Below are 16,667 nucleotides of genomic sequence, written 5' to 3'. Positions count from 1 at the left end.
CCGTCAGCACATGCGCTCAGCACATCTCCGAAGCTTGAAAATGTGCAATAGGCGTATACAGTATAGGGCCTAACTTTAGAAGAAAAAACAGATAGGAGTTACAGATGATTCCAATTTATAAAAAATTATTTGTTCATTCTTTGACACGGGGACATAAGCTTCAAATTTAATTAGTTTGGTGAATAACTACATGTATAATCTACAGCTGTATTATGATCGTCAGTGGAAAAAGCGTCTACGGCCCTAAATCCACGTCAAACACTGTCAAATGGAGCAGAACAAATCCATTATGGACGAGATTGGAGCGCATTAAAAGATAAATTGGCTTGCTTTGACGGCCCGTCATTATGATGATGATTGGTGAAGACATCAATCCCCCAACAACCCAGCGCTGCAACGGGGCGATAATGTTCCAAATGCAATCCTGGGCTGTCGTTACTCTCCTCCGCTCGTTTATCTCTTGGCCAGACCCTTACGACCGTGACGGAGAAGCGCCCTCATAACGCGGTAATTCAATTACAACGCGGTGCGGTTTGGTCGTCGACATGTACATTAGCATGATGTCTTCTCAGAAACCCAGGGCAATCCTTCTTCGAGTCGCTTGTGTTGTATGGAAGAAAAAGAAAGTGAACAAAGGAAAATCGCATCGGGTCCAAGATGAGCGTTGACCTCTCTGATATAGCACTTCTCTCGTTTTTTCCGGGTTGGTACCTCCTTTTGTACGGCTACAGTAGCAATATCTGCAGTTCCCGGATGACACTTGGCGCCTGTAGGCTCACGGACAAGAAAACCAAAATGGTAATGCTTGCTTAGTCTTGGCCATTATGACTGAAGTTCTTGTTTGCCCTATTGATAATCGGTCCAGATTTTATTGTACAGGGCTTATTTTACCCTTTTGAACGTGATTCCGCTTCTGGATTGGACTTCATAGGCCCTATTCTGAATTCGGATTGCGATTGGGATATCCCAGTTCTGTATTTTTTGTTTGCCTGTTTGGCAACTCAAGAGAAATAATTCTTGTTGTCGTTTAGCATGGGAAGAAAACAAAAGAACTGTCTTGGAAATATACCCACTTTGTAGAGCGAATATAAGGGCATGTGCCCCCCCCAAAAAAATAACATGTTGACAAGCGAAATACAAAACATAAGCAAGTGTTGTAATTTTGCGTGTCCTCTTCTTTAAATAGTTTCCCCTGGGATAGGCCCTATACGCCCCCTATCTTCCAAAGCATATTGAAAGAACTACACGAGGAAAACAAGTGACTGATCCCGAGGAAAATCCGACAAAGGCAGATCCCAGGAGTGGCTCGTATCATATCAAAGTATTCAAGGGGTGCTGGGAGTATTACACACGGCGGGTATAAATATCTTGGCGAAGCAATGACGCGGTCGACGGGGCTTTTGAGAATCTCCTCAAGGCATCAGTCGACTACCGCACGGGGAGTCTCAACCACGGGGACAAGACTTAATCTCGTCAGGTTGGTTGAAATAAAATTTTTGTGTTTTTTTTCCAGAGAAGTCCTCGCCCAAATATAGCTTTTAAGTACCTGTGGTGATTTGACTATAAAAACCCGTTTTGTTACATTCAGTCTGCCCGAGATCCCAAGACTCAAAATCTGTTTTCTCGTCTGCATAATCAAAGGTATTTATAGAAAGATTTCGTGTTTTTTATTTCAACATCTGGCTGGAGATACTCATTGGCAGAGGATTTTTGTGCAAAGTTATATTGTTGAAAAGTAATTCCATATAAATTTTACCAATGCGGCCCAAAGCAGACTTTTTTATTTTTTATTTACCCGTGACGGTAGCAAATCGACCGGAAAAAACTGTAACTGATAAGTGCTTTGGTTTGAAACTTATCGAACACGAGACAGGATGCGATTTTAAAAATAATAAACCCGCTGGTAATTAGCCACCCCCCCCCAAAAAAAAACCCAAACAAACAAACAAACACCCCAACACCCCAACCAACCAACCAACAAACAAACAAACAAACAAACGAGCAAACAAACAAAAATTTAAAAAAGTACCTTTGAAATTGGACGTACCTCACACTGCCATGCACCATCGGCTTTCAATAGATTGTTTAATGGTTTGGAAAAATGGAAATGAAAGGTGGGATGACATATAATGCAGTACTGTAGCCATTATGGCATGGAAATATGGAATTGCAGTCATGTATGCCTGAGGCTGTCACTGTAATGTATGCACTTACTGCTGCTGGTCTTTACCGCTCTCAAAGTCACACCGTCATGTCTGACTCTGAGTAGTTGGAGTCTGTGTCTGCTGCATTCCAATCACCGCTGAATATTTTATCTCTTTGCATAAAGCTACCTGACCCTTCACTTTATTATAAGTACATTAAAGTGAAACTGTGCATGCCAAAAATAAGTAAATGAAATGAAACGAAGCGACATAAACGAAATGAAACGAAATGACAAGATATGACATGTCGTATCATGACATGAAATGGTATGACATGAAATCTCATGACATGACATCTCATGACATGACATCGCGTGGCATGACATGACATCTCATGGCATGGTATGACTTGACATAAAGTCACATAGAATAATATAACAAGCAAATGTTAAATAATAATACTCACTGTTTCAACAAAATTGAGCATGATTTTATATTGAAATTAAGTTACTTACGCTTTCTGTTATCCTTTGAAAGTGATACTTATTTTGAAATATTTATTATAACATTAATTTTTTTAACTGAACTTTTAAAACTAATTCCCAGTTGTCGATATGAATCGTGGTTGGGAAGGTATTTTTATGGAGTAATTCAAGCAGCTTCTGATCGATGACAAATAGAAAAAGATATCAGTTGATGGGAAATGATAAAAAGGCGCCATCTACATGTTCATGCACCGTCCTGACACCTTCAAATATTGATAATAATGGCCAATCAAAAATGAGAGGAGCACAACCCTGACCATGCGCAGTGCAGGTCCGTAGTGACATATCATGTGAACCAACTCAGCCGCTACTGGGCCTAACATGACTCAACTGGCTGTCTCCCCAAGGTGCTGTTCTGCAGGTTTGCCAACTAATCGATACTTTCAGCAGCGGGCTGATATTGGATGACCGTTTTGCCAGCCGCGGCCCAGTCCTGGGGTCTTCAGCGTCGGTTTTCAAGGCCTCTGAGAGCCGAGATGGCCTGTCATGAAATACTCCCCGGCTGAACAAAATATGACCGAGTCTTTGCCTGGCGATGAAATGGAAAGAATGCTTCAACTCAAAGAGGTACGGTTTCAAGATAAATAAGCTGCGAACTTTTCGACAAGCCATGGCTCTTAGCGTTCATCTCGAGCAAAAGGATGCTGAGCTGGACTGGGCTCACGCTGCTGGCTCCTAAGTGGACATTTTTTTCCTTCTCAGGGGGTGCACGGGCAATTCAGCGAATCGGCCAGTGCCTGACGCTCACTTCTCGAATACGTCAGCAGTGTTCCGTCGTGCTGCTCTCCGATCTTGCGTTGTGAGTTGACACAAGCTGCCCCCCCGATTGCCAGGGAACGTGGATCATGTGATCAGCAAGTGAGGATTGAGATGGTACTGTCTGCCCGCGTTTTTATTCGGATGAAACAGCGCAAACATAGACACTGTGAGTGGAAGCAACCTGCTTTCCGGAGCAAATCTTCAGGAAATGAAATCAACCCCTCTCTTTCTCTGGAGAAGTTGCCGAGGCTTTTGATATAATGCATTGCCTTTGGACGAAGCCAGGCAACGCTGCGAAAGCACACAGACCGACACCATCTGGCACGGTGACCACGTGACTCGATATTGGAGGGACTTACCCGCATCTACAAAGGGGATGCCAATGTGCACTTCGCAGCAGTACACCGTTCGTAGCCATGAGAGGGTGGATCGCACACGGCACACGCATCCAATGGGAATGAAAACCTCTAAAATGCACGCGCGTGGGCCGCCGTACACCAGGGCACGCAGGATGATACGAGGACAATGTTTAGATGAATCAGACCTCGGCTGCGTGCGCGTGCTTGGCTGACGTGCAAGTGTCACGTACATTGGTGGAAACCACCAAAGGGAGATTGACCGCATCACACGGGGGACCTTCGGCGTCATTAAGATACGGATCTCCGCCATCTTCACAACCAACACGCGGTACACAGGTATCTCCGTGGAAGAGTTTTGCGGCTGTGTGTTTGTGTGTATTCACCCGGTCTGTGCCTCCCACTTCAACCGCATGCATGCCGCAGAGTGACCGCCACCAACACTCAATGACACCTCAGGTGTCCCTGCAGTCGCTCTGTGAGCTCTATGATCAGCTGTCCGTGGATATGGACCAGCTGGACGTGGTTGTCCTCGGAGCTCCCTCTGTAGGCAAGACGGCGCTCATTGAACAATACTGCCGGTGTCAGTTTGTCCAAAAACACCGCCCCACCACAAGTGCCTGCATCTACACCACGGCCGTGGTGGCCAACAACCAGCTCTTCGAGATGAACCTGATCGACATTCCCGTCATCCCGTACTCCCCTCTAGACTACAGGGCCGGCGACACGACCGCCCCACCCGGGCCCAGCTGGGAAGAGCTGCAGTCCCATGCCATGGCCATTGGCACGGCGTCGGCCCTCATTTTTATCTACGACATCACGTCCCAGGAGAGCTTCCAGTACATTAAGGACCTGCGGCAGCAGATTCTGGATTGCTACGAGGCCGAGGGGGGCTTCGATATCCCCGTCATCGTGGCGGGCAACAAGCAAGACTTGCAGATGCTCTCCAACCTGCCGCGGAGGCACATATCGCAGATAGTCAAGAAAACCTGGAAGTGTCCGTACGTGGAGTGTTCGGCCAAGTACAACTGGCACGTGGGCTCGCTCTTTAATGAGGCACTCAGGGCTGTAACAATGGGGAACAGCAACAAGGAAGGTCAGACGAGATCTCGTAGATTACCACTGCGTGCCTGGAAACACTGCTCATGTTCTATAATGTAATCCTGTAATCCTCACTCAACCAGGAAAATCATCGTCCTAATCACTGATTCATGTCAGCACTTCCATCTTCCAGAGAACGCCCGAGCGGTTTCTTTATGCCTGGACACGGGTGACACCCTTCCACGTGACAACTCCCTTCTGCGTTTCAAGTTGGACATCTCTGCCAACCGACAAAACTTGCTGGGGAAGTGAGGAAAGTATCAGCCGGCCTGTTTACTTGCGTCCCTTCCCTTGTTTTGCCTGTCAGTGTCTGCAAGTCGGCCCCCGGGATGTTCCGTTTGCGTAGGCGACAGGTGTTATCTTTTTCCTCCTCGACATAACGAGTGTCTCCAAGGTGTGACACTTCCCATTTTCAAGGGATTCATCCCGCAGACTGATACAAAACGGTAAAGGAATTCCAAGTGCATGAACTCTTCAGTAAGCCTTATCGAAATACTGGTGTGTAAAAGCTGTGCAATAATTCATTGATATTTGTCCTGCTTTACTGGACATTGAATGACCAATTCAGTGTGTACTTTAAGATTACAGTGTATTATTTAGGTCTTTGTCCTATAACCTAATCATTAGCGTTTGAAATATACCCTTTCATTCTTTTAAAACCCTGCAAGTTATAATATATTCCAGCCGAAGTTAACACTTTCGTCAGGTATGTTGTGCAGATTGATACTTCCGTTTTGTCTAAGGTTTCGCTGGTCTACCGGTTTTCATTTTTGTTTACTATGTAATTCATGATTACAACATTTCATTCGTTCTAGACTGCACGTGTGTTGAATTCGCCGAGGATCCCTGTATTAACCATATTCTCGTTCATATTGTTGCTTAAGTTATTGAATTGAACCTGTATGATTTTTTTCACGCATCAAATTTGGACCCGTATTGCCTCAGAGTTAATGAAGTTGGTTTCAGGTGCTGAACTAATATTGACGAGCAGGAAGTAACTACTGCCATCAAACTCTGGGAAATAGAATTACGATTTCTCTTAACCTGTGTCGCTCAACGAAAATGTGTACCCGTCGGTTTTAGGAAAACCCCATCAACTTCGAATTTCTCGTGTCACTGAATCCTGACTTGTACCTGAGTTCGAGGCTGAGGCGTGCTTTCTATGATGTGCAGTTTTAGTTGCAGTCCAATTCAATCCGATCTAATCTAATCAATGTTGTGCTTCAATGGGGTTTTATCAGCCTTCTATTTGTCAAGTCCTCACAGGTTCCCACAAAACTTATCAAAAGTGCGTCACAAGTCATCCAGTCCCTACTGTCAGGCTGTTGAAACGAATTCTATCAAGCAGAGTCACTCCTTTTGTCGTCGCTTTTTTTTTCTCAGGCAAAACAATGCGATTTACTTTGATCTAACTTTTGACCTTGCATTTGTAGGATGATACTGGGAATTCAAGTCCTGGTTACGTAACCATAGAGCATGTAACGTTGGGCTTGGTGGGCTCAGCTATCATGTAACAAAGTGAATCGTTTTTATCACCAATCTGCGCCATTTTGGCGTGCTGAGCGACCTCGGTTGTTGAAACTCACGTTTTCAAGACCACTTCTGTTTACTGATGTATGTATGCTAAGCCAGCGACAACAAGCACTGTACATTCCTATGAATCCGCCATCACTCAAGGGAAATGCAGTCGTTAAGCTGATTTCTATTGTCGTTTGCAGGTTGAACGTTCAGCCTTGTCTGTAGTGTCCACTCACAATCCCACAGTATCACTAAGCTACCAGCATACATGAATAATTGTACATATTTGCATATCTGATGTACAGCAGATCTCCATCAATATCGCATTCGTTATATTCATATCTTTGTATCAATCAATTTTCTTAATACGAAACATTTCAGGCGTATATTTTCCCTAGCACCTACACGCGGGCATAATAAACGACAACGCGTCACATTAGTCGCTGGCAGATTTCAGTACATATATATCATTCCCGCAGGTTTCAAAAATCCAGGGAAAAAAGCCCTCAATAAGCAAAAATTCAGGCCAATTTTTCTTTTTCAATTTGCTGCTGCGTAGTCGACCGTGATGTCGCCTCGTGCAAGCGTGAACTCGGAACCTTCTTGCGAAAGCGTTATTTCTGCTCTCTGCAAATTGGCAAATCGTCAGATTTCCCGCAGCCCATCGACCGGGTCGTATTCACTCCCCAGTATTTGCTCTCTCATCTTTCTGGCTAAAGTCACAGCCTCGAAATTGGTCAGTTTGATGAATATTCCTTCAATCCACACCTCTGAGATGTCTTTAGATTCAATCTGCCTGGAGTTCTTCCGTTCCAGTTATCCAAATTTGGATTGATTCTTTCCCTCTCGCCTGCAAAGCACAAACGAAGGGTCTAGTGTCAACATTTTTAGGGTGGGGGACAGGCTAGGCATTGCTTTTCAATTACAAAGCTGTCGAAATTCGCTCTTGCCGTAGATATTACGGCAAGCCAACCTGATACAACTTATTATAAACAGATTCCCTAATAGCCATACTCTTGGTTATTCACATGACGTTCGTATAATGCACAAGTCTTGCTCTCTATGGCTACTAGACTCGAAAGAGCCTGCCGGTGCGCAAACCAAATCGTGATTTGCACATCGGTTGTTGAACTGGTGCTCTGCTCGTAGAGCATTGTATGTTCCGTGAATGGGAGGGTTATAGTACAGAAACGGGTTTAAAGCCACCAACAGGACTGTCAGCTCATATTTCTGTGAAAACTTGATAAAATGTAGCCGCTTATTTTATAATGGACTTTACAGGCATCAGTTTTCAAAATGTCAATGGGCTTCAAGACCATTTTTAGGGGCCATCGCCTTCGGTTGGAAATTTCTCCACATTTCATTGGTTAATCCTGCTAACAGTAAATTAAACAGGAGATGAATTATGAGGAAACAACCTTTAAATTTTTGTATGCGTGTATAATTTTTTAATTACTCTGGAATGCTTATCATCGTCAATTATGGCATTTCATTTAAAGCTGAAAGACTCCTCCGTTCGGACTTATCGCAGTTAATCGTTAGAAACTGACTTCTTTTTTTCAACCTCAATTTAGATTCATTCCAATCTGTCCGTTTATTTGCGAGGCATCGACGTGTTACTTGAAGACCCTTGTTGGCATTACATCATCCAATTAAACAGACTTATACGGTGCGAAATGAATAAGTCCCCGAAACAAAGAAGCCGCTTTGGAACAGTATGTTAATGCGTATTGCTGGAAAATATGCTCTGTGAATGTTTACTGTGCAAATACTTGCTGTGCTCACCAAAGTCTGTATAGACGCTCTTTGAAAGTTATCAATGGTGTGATAAAGACAAAAATAATGTGACCACAGCGCATATGGTCATAAGAGTGGGCGGGTTCCCCCAGGGATAGAAAATACGATACAGTGATCCCACAAAAAAAAAACCAGGCAGAGACTCTAGTCATCTTGTATGAAGAATTGTGATTTATCAAGGGAAAGTTTATAATATATACGCCTTTTCATTGCGATGCAAATGGTGCTTATAAAGTTTTTCTGATGGTAGCTTGTGTACTGTTAACCCAGCTGAAACCTCCAAATCCTTCTGGTAGTCTTCGTCCTCGTGATATTTATAAAAATCATACCTCAAACAAAACGTATCTGCATAGCCCTTTCACACAGATAGGTCTACTGGTGACTTCTCAAAATGGCGGCTGACTTACACTCATTCAGTTCTGTTCGATGTAGCTTGGCTCCTTGCCAAGTCCCCTAAAGTCACAATAAATTGTGGATGGCTTTTTGTATCGCATCATAAAACGTTTGGGCGCGCGACATTGAATTCCCCCTCCCTGCTTTGACAACAGACCTGCCAGAATAACTGTTATATTTTATAAACTTCAATCTCAGGCGACGTTCTCATGCCCCGCGCGAAGCTAATTTATGAACTGTTACCCCGGGACATGTACAGTGTACGTGCACGTGGGTACCGGCGTGTCCAACCGACAGATAGTGTGTCATTTTGCTCCGCATGTCTCTCCTCGCATGCGAAGAGACTAGAATGTTTTATTACCCTTTTTTTCTAGGAAGGGAAAATCGAAATGTATTATCTGATGGGGGATACTACTGCAGACGGCGGTACTCTGTTAGCATGTGAATCGTCGTTTCTTCCCCAGAAAATTTAGCGTGCGTCAGGTTTAATTGTTGTTTCGTTCAAAATGTTAAACATTAATTTCACATGCTAACTGCGTTAGAATGGCCCTGTAGATTTTTTATTGTTCAGTACCGGTACAGCCCGTTAATGGAGCACACCTCCTACGGGATTTAATATCTTTGTTATTTCCATATGCAGCGTCTGTGGGAAAGGTTCTACTATCCATATTGTGCTTTGTTCTGTAATGAAGGCTGAAAAGCCATGGAAAAAAGCTATTGCGATGATGTATGTCGACTCAGTGTATCGCTTGAACTCTTTTCTGTATCGATCTGGTATACCACAAGGACGTATGATTGCATGAACAAAGGACGCCAACCCGACACAAATTGAAAAATAATGTAAAACAATTCAGAGATTCAATTTTTTTATCAGGGCATGAATAATTCAATTTCATTTTTCTTCAGACTAAAATTAGATTAGAAATGGAGGTAAATTTGACAAGATGATTATTAAAAAGATTTTTTAAAAGATCAAGTAGGGAAAATGTTTCGAATTGTATCTTATTTTGAAGAAAATATTTTTTGGATATATATCTTTAAAATTATAATTCTATTTAATAATATGTAAATTACAACATATCAGTAATCTTTTCGTGTTTACATTTTTCGTTTCGATGATTTCATGAGGCTTGTTAGAATAGAATTACATCAGGCTTCTCGGGCAAAAAGATGTATCAATTTGCCAATTTCGAAAATTTGCATTTAATAAAATCGGAGAATTTTCTGAATTTTCTTATCATTCTAACTGGCACAACACAGAAACCTATTTTGTCCTGCTCTGTTTTTTATCGTCGCTTATGGGCTGGGGACGCTCGAGTTTATAGGTGTATATTTTAGTCAATGCTGACAGCACGTGTCTCTTTCTATAGCCTTGTGCTGGCCTTGTAAGGCTTCTTGGTCACACTTAAGCATGTTCCTGCTGCCATTTTTGTGTATTTTGTCCTTAATTAGCCAAGAGAAATCCGAAAAGGGTGTGTATCAACTTAATCTCTTCGTTGTTCCTAATCCTCGCCGGGTTTTGCATTTTTCCCATCTTTTCAGGCCGACTGATGTGATCAACGACATTCTAGGATAACCCGAAATGAAATTATTCTGCTGCCCATTGCCCGAAGAACCACAGAATAATATTCCTTTGACTTTAGTTATCACGTTGGAAATCTTATTCAGAGACGGACAGTGGGCAACCTGTACACGGTTTAACTTTAAGAACACCTTAGGATGCAGTTTTATTGGAGAATTAACACCATCCGAACCCCCTGTAAAGGGTACGATTCGACTGACGACAAGACCTGGGCGAGAACTCCGGCCGCAGTTTGTGGAAGACGCTAGTGAAGATTTAATGATATTGATTCCATCTCCACGAGAAAACACTCTTCCTTCTTGGAGATTTTCCCGGCGACACCGATTCCTCATATTTCATAATGTATTAGGTGCGGGAGCAATAACCGCGCATCGTGTGACATGAAGTCATCGTAACCGAGTCTTAATCAGGTTCGACAAACGGCTCCCATTTCGTGCCAAAGCTGCAAATGTACTTTTTTCCGAGGATGTTTTTCTAGAATCCTCTCTTGAACGTGCCATGCGGTGATGGATGGTATTACTGTGCTTAGTGGTACGTGAGCCAGAAGCGCAAACGGGTAATTTCGCCCTCAATGTAGCAGTTCCTCTTATTGGATTTGATTCAATAGGCTCGCAGTTTGTTTCTGCGTTAAAGTAATAATTAAAGGGAAAAATATTTGAGTAGTTTAGAAAAATCACACCATTCGCGATTGGTCGGTATGCTGTTTTGTATCTTCCCCACGATCTTTCTCCAAATCAGTGTATAGTTTTTGCTCCAGACAACCAAACGCACGAGGACGCCATTTTCGGTCTTGTTCCTTAAATTTGTTCGCTAAAGTGTAACTGTTAATTGGGATGGTACCAGCTGTTTTATGATTGGCTTCCTTTCCAAGCCTCCCTTTCAATATTTTTTTTTCACTTGTGGCTCGAATTAGTACACATTTGAAATAATTCATCAGAGTGGAAGGTAATAATTTCGAATGGAATTTATTGCACTGCTTTTATTTCTACTCTAAAGTTTCCGAAACGACGACGTATAGTCTTGCTTTCAATTTCAACATCGCGGACACAATAAGGAAGTCGACGCCAGGCAACCCTTTCCTGTATGACTATCCTGAGAGATGATCGGCAACATATTGCATAACAGTGGTCAGTTTCTACAGGAAACACATTCATCATTTTGTTGGACCGAAAGGAGAATCGCATATTTTGAATATTGTTCAGTTCGTGTACCTAGCTCCCAACCATGAACTAAATCCGCTTGCCACTTTTTGGTCACGAATTAGCAACTATGTGGGAGTGTCAGTCTTTCATTTTGTCGGTTTTCTCAAAACTTGGATTCCTTAACGGCTGTGGCTTCGTCTCAGGCCCCAGAACCGTTTGCAGACCTTGAAGGTGTTGACCATTTTGAAAATACAAATTTGCACAGTCTGTGGAGTCTGAAAACAACTCAGAAGAAGGCAAAATGTATACGAAGCCGAGGTTCGAAAACAGCTCCTTGTTCTGGTCATACAAATCTTAGTTTCGGCTGAATGTACACATACAGTCGTGCGTTGATTCTGTTGTGGAGAAAGGGGCCGCTTCAATCATGTACATAGATTTCCATGGGGATTTTCGCACAAGCGGTATGGTGTTTATTTTTCGGCCGGTAATTACGTTGCCAAATACGTTCGTACAATAATCACACTGTTAAAAACCTATATTTTTTTTCTCGGAGAGTGCACTTTGCAGCATTCATAGTACTGGCTTCGGCGAATCAGATTTTTTTATGAAGATGTACAAGGCTTCTCCCAGCGTTCCATTCCCCCTGAACATCCAACATACCCTTTTTTTTCTGAATTTATTGAATTTTAGGGGAAATGATTACTGCTGAAGTGTGGAGATATTGTCGAACGGCATTACAACGCATGTGGTGTATACCACAACGCATTCAACGTATACCCGGTATCGTCATTGTAATTTAGTGGAACTGCTACATGAAACAACTTTCAATCGGCAAGTTGGACAGTGTTCCCTGTATTCACGACAAACTGTATCAAGACCAGTTTCTGCATTTGTCGGCTCAATCAATCTATTTTAACTGTTTGATTGAAATCAAAAATGGGATTGCCGTTCGGCGATTCACTGGCCCCTCAATTCACCAGCCAAAGAGTGTTAAATCTTTCAGCTCTGTACATGTTCTTTGAACTCAACACGGCTCAAACCTGTCGATCTCTTTGAAGCATTGCCAACCTGTAAAAATATGCACCGACTGCAGAATATCCCCTATCAGGGGATTTTGGGCTGAAGTACGCTCAACCCGGATGGCTTGCACTTTTCCTCGATATCGCGCGCGAGGCCCAGGAACGAAGCCATGTTGTAATTGATCTCCAGATCAGGAACGGCGTGATTTTTCGAATCGAGACAGTTTCTGTTTCACGGAAACCAAGATTCCGAAGCCAACCCCGCAAACCGGATGTGAGTGCGATTCATGCGGGCCGTGGAAATGCGGACAAGCGAAATATATTGACTCCCCGACAAAACAGAGTCGGTGATCCGTACTGCGCGAGCCTCGGATGCACTGTGCACCACAACATCGTACAGGGATAAGGATTTTACCTGACATCGACAAAGTTCAGTGGAATGATAGTCCCGATCTGGTAGTGTCTAAATTATTCGGTTACCAGGGAGTTTTCTTTTTGTTTTCGAGAAGGTAAACTGAATAGTAATTCGCAGAAATTTTTTTCCTTCGGGTAATTTGAGGTGGAACTCTGATGAAATGCATATTAAAGCCCAATTCTCGTGATTTCAGTCACTTGCCAGTTTTAACCCTTTCGTAACATTGTGGTGATGAGGGATGGAAGTTGACAAGAAATGTGATCGCAGAACGTGCCACAATTAGCCAAAATTCCATAGGAGAATACCATCGGTGATGAAAGATGCACCATTTTAAAAGGGTACTTGCATGCAATCCATTTCGTCAAATGCACCATGGTCAGCTAACCTAATTTTCAACGTTTGCTATATTATATCAAGTATGTTTTGCTGCCTTTTGCCATATTTATGGGCAAAACTGTGATGTCATCTCAGGAAGAAAGCCTCAATGTTACATTGGTTTGTACACAAAACAGTCCTGTATTTCTGAAGATTTGGCTGGACTCGGCATTCTCTTCTCTGTCGATTCTCTGTTTATGCGCATAGCAGTCAACAAGCATCGATCCCAATCTCAGAAATGTTTTCCATACGCAAGTTCTGGGCTCACAATTTGAACAGAAACACCTATGCACCAAACCATGTCTTCCCTAAATGACTTCACAGCAACAGCGCCATCAGTTGACCAGGAAAGCATGAATAATTTCAATTGTTTAAAAAAGTGCACTTTTTAATGCATCTAACCAAACAGGAATGTAAAAGATCAAGAAGAGAAAGACTATACAAATGCACGGGACCGGCACGCAAACCAGGATCTAGCGAGAAGTAAAATTTGGTTTTGTAAGTGACTGAAGAAAGTCGTGCATAAATTTATTAGGTATAATCAAAATTGGCGCGTTGCGACTGAATGCAGCTGGCGATGATGGTCAACTAAATAAATCCGAAATTTACCATCAAGCACTCAGTAGACCCGAAGGCTGCTTGCCATTCTCTTTCGGAATGCTTTTCTTCATTCGGTTAAAAATGAGAGCAGTTTTGGGCAAAAGAAAAAAAATAATTGCATGACGGTACTCAGGCATGCCCGATGGAAAGAAAAGAAGCTTTTTTTTATCTCGTCGATTCTAGCGCCGTGATTTTCTTTGTCAGCGGTTCTTTGTTCTCTCTTGAGACACATAATCTTGGTTTGGATCGCTGGATCAGAATGTAATGCCCGCTTCCTGAGCACGCGGACGAATGGAGTAATTGTAGAGATCTAGTAAGGCCACTGGTGCTTATTTTCGTTCCTTTCAAATTGGTATGCCTGTATTAAAGGTTTGGGTATTTTTGTTTCACTGAAGTAACCGCAAGATGTTAATGCAAGGTTGGCAGCCATGTTGATTGTTTACATAAGAAGGTGATTGTCGCAGGCTAAATTTCATTTGATGATGAGCATGACTTCATAATGGAAACCTCTACCGAAGTAGATGAATCTTCTCTGACTGGTTTTGAATGCATTTCCTTAATTTTTAATTCATCGACTTTGAAGAAAGTTCTTTCTTGGGTAGTAGTTTTTTCTCGGCCAATACTGCAGGGCTTCACGTATTGTCCAACTCTATAGCAGTGCATGTGTCACATTGCTGCGTCTTCGCCTTGCCGCCCGTTAACTGCTCAGTGTTGGACAAGGTGTAAGCCCCCTTTATAATGCCTCGACAGAACACGCTACCCATCGCTAGAATCCAAATATTGAAATAAGTGGCACGTTTTACATTAGAGTCGCTACAAATCGTGAATCGTGTAGACTGCTTTATTACTGATTCGTTATTGCCTTGGGCTTCCAGAGAACGAATGAGCAGGAAAGTCCATTTAACTCTAATGTTCTATGTATGTACCAATATCATGATTGTCTTTCATTTATGTTTCGCATTTAGCTCGATCCTTCTCATCAACAGGGGCAAAGTTGCATTAAATTGTGGTTGTCAGGTGCAATTTAGTGCGTTTTCCCTAGCGGGTATAAGGATGTGCGAACTCATTGTATTATCCGCCAAGTAAACATGGTTGAACATCAGTGTTGGCAGTGAGCTCGAATGCTTTCAATCGGCTCAAAATTTGCAATTGCATCGGAACTCCGGATGACGCATATCGGGCTTGTGTTCGCGGGTGCGCGTGAAATGTAACGCGGCCTAGATAAAACAAGATTTATACTGACACGACTGAAAATACACCATTCACAGAGACTGCGGGAGAGAGACGTATCTTTCGACAGTGCAAGTCTGAAAAGCTCTAGTTCGAAACCAGTCTGTCCAGTTTTTTTTAATGGTTATTGAAATAAGGGGTGTAAAGGTCTGTTCATTAGTTGCAGCTTACAGTCTGATTCCCGCCGTGATTGATGGCATGGTAATGTACGTCCGTCTGTTTGCTCTGTAGCAGTGAATCATAGTGTCTCTTCCCGCGTTTTTTAACCCAGGGAAACTTGAGAGCGAGGGAGGTTCGTGATCCGTCTCTTTCCACACCGCAAATAGGAGCGAACTGTTGGAATGTTTGCGCCCTGTCCGCCCCCTGTCACGAAAAAAAAATTTGACAAAGCAAACAATCTGTGTTGTGTTCCAACCTTGCCAAGCAAGAACATCAATTAAAGGCAGAAACATTGTGCATGGTATAACAGTTGACTTGGGCATATGTTGCTTGTTATAGTTCACACAACTGAAAACATGAAGAAACCCACTCTACAACATGCAATTGCGAGGTCCAAAATTTCTTTCAGATAGCAAAACCGACATTCAAAAATGAGATTTGTTGGGACACAAAAATGCAGTTTTTTAAAATGGCTGTATTGAGACAGAATGGATTGCAGGCGTGGCAGGGGAAGTATCAGCCTCGAGCAGAAAAGAGTCATATTGGTCGGGAGTGTTCATATTGTTGGTAGCAATGCGACCGTAACGCGTGCAGTCCATAGTCGTCCGTGAACCAGCTAAGTACAGTTCCAATCAAACAAGATTGTTGCTAAGAAAATGGTGCTCTCTCTTGGTCCAGCTCGAGGCTCATACCCGTTCCAAGCGAAGTCTGTGCTTCTCCTTGCTGCTGTGATGCCTGCGTAGATATTTTTAAAAGACAAAAACTGCTGATCTACGGAAGTGTATAAGGGCCAAGTGCAAAAGCAATCCAAGTCAACTCGCCGCGGCGAGATAGTAACTCGATATTTTTTTGCCTGTGGCTCCTAAGCTTCCGTAGTTGGTCTGACTGAATTTAATGAAAACTTTTCTCTCCGCAGACGCTCCCTGTTAATTGCATTGTAATTACGCTGCTAGCACCGTAGCAACCACACCGGAATTTAGAGCGCGATTGTAGTCATCCTTTCGTGGAAAATTGACAGAGACTATTTTTAGTTCCTTGTTATTCGTCACGACATCCACTGCTTCACCAGGGGTCTCAAACGCATGTATTTGAATAATCTGCTCCGTCTTGAGATGGACAAACTAGGCTTTCTCCTGAATATGATGCAGGGAAATTGAAAACTAACAAGGTTGAAATTCGGATGAGATCCCCAAAGCTGCGCCCAACCGACTTGTTACATCCCCTTCATAATTTGGAATCAATTAATCTTGCGGGGAGGAATGACTGTCCATTGGGTGGGCTCAGATTTCCTGCTTGCTGGGCTCAAGTGATTCTTGGCAATCACTCCTAAATCTCCCCGCGTCGTTTGATCGCTTAGTGAAACTGATACCTGCATTAAACTCTGTACTGACCCATCTCCTGCCTCTCTTGCAGATCTCCTTCAGCTGATTGCAGCCAGATTTTTTTTTGATGAATTAAGTTTCAGGTAACAGGCACTCGATGAAATTGACAACGTCAGTTGTGCCGAATCGCACTGGCATCAAGTCATGTCA

At 42.9% G+C, this 16,667-nt stretch overlaps 1 protein-coding gene across 1 annotated transcript; it reads left to right on the top strand.

Moving 5' to 3' along the window:
• The first annotated feature begins 2,053 nt into the window (after nt 1-2,053).
• On the top strand, nt 2,054-9,876 carry LOC110976623 (ras-like protein family member 10A). Its single transcript, XM_022230068.2, has one exon. It carries the CDS (start codon nt 3,982-3,984, stop codon nt 4,963-4,965), a length of 984 nt encoding a protein of 327 aa, XP_022085760.1. The 5' UTR covers nt 2,054-3,981; the 3' UTR covers nt 4,966-9,876.
• The last annotated feature ends 6,791 nt before the right edge of the window (nt 9,877-16,667 follow it).

This window comes from Acanthaster planci, linkage group LG09, assembly GCF_054643075.1.
Source record: "Acanthaster planci isolate LZ-2023a linkage group LG09, COTS_SCS, whole genome shotgun sequence".
Lineage (NCBI taxonomy): Eukaryota > Metazoa > Echinodermata > Asteroidea > Valvatida > Acanthasteridae > Acanthaster > Acanthaster planci.
The sequence above is the reverse complement of the archived record's forward strand: the minus strand, read 5'-3'. Positions and strand labels throughout refer to the sequence as shown.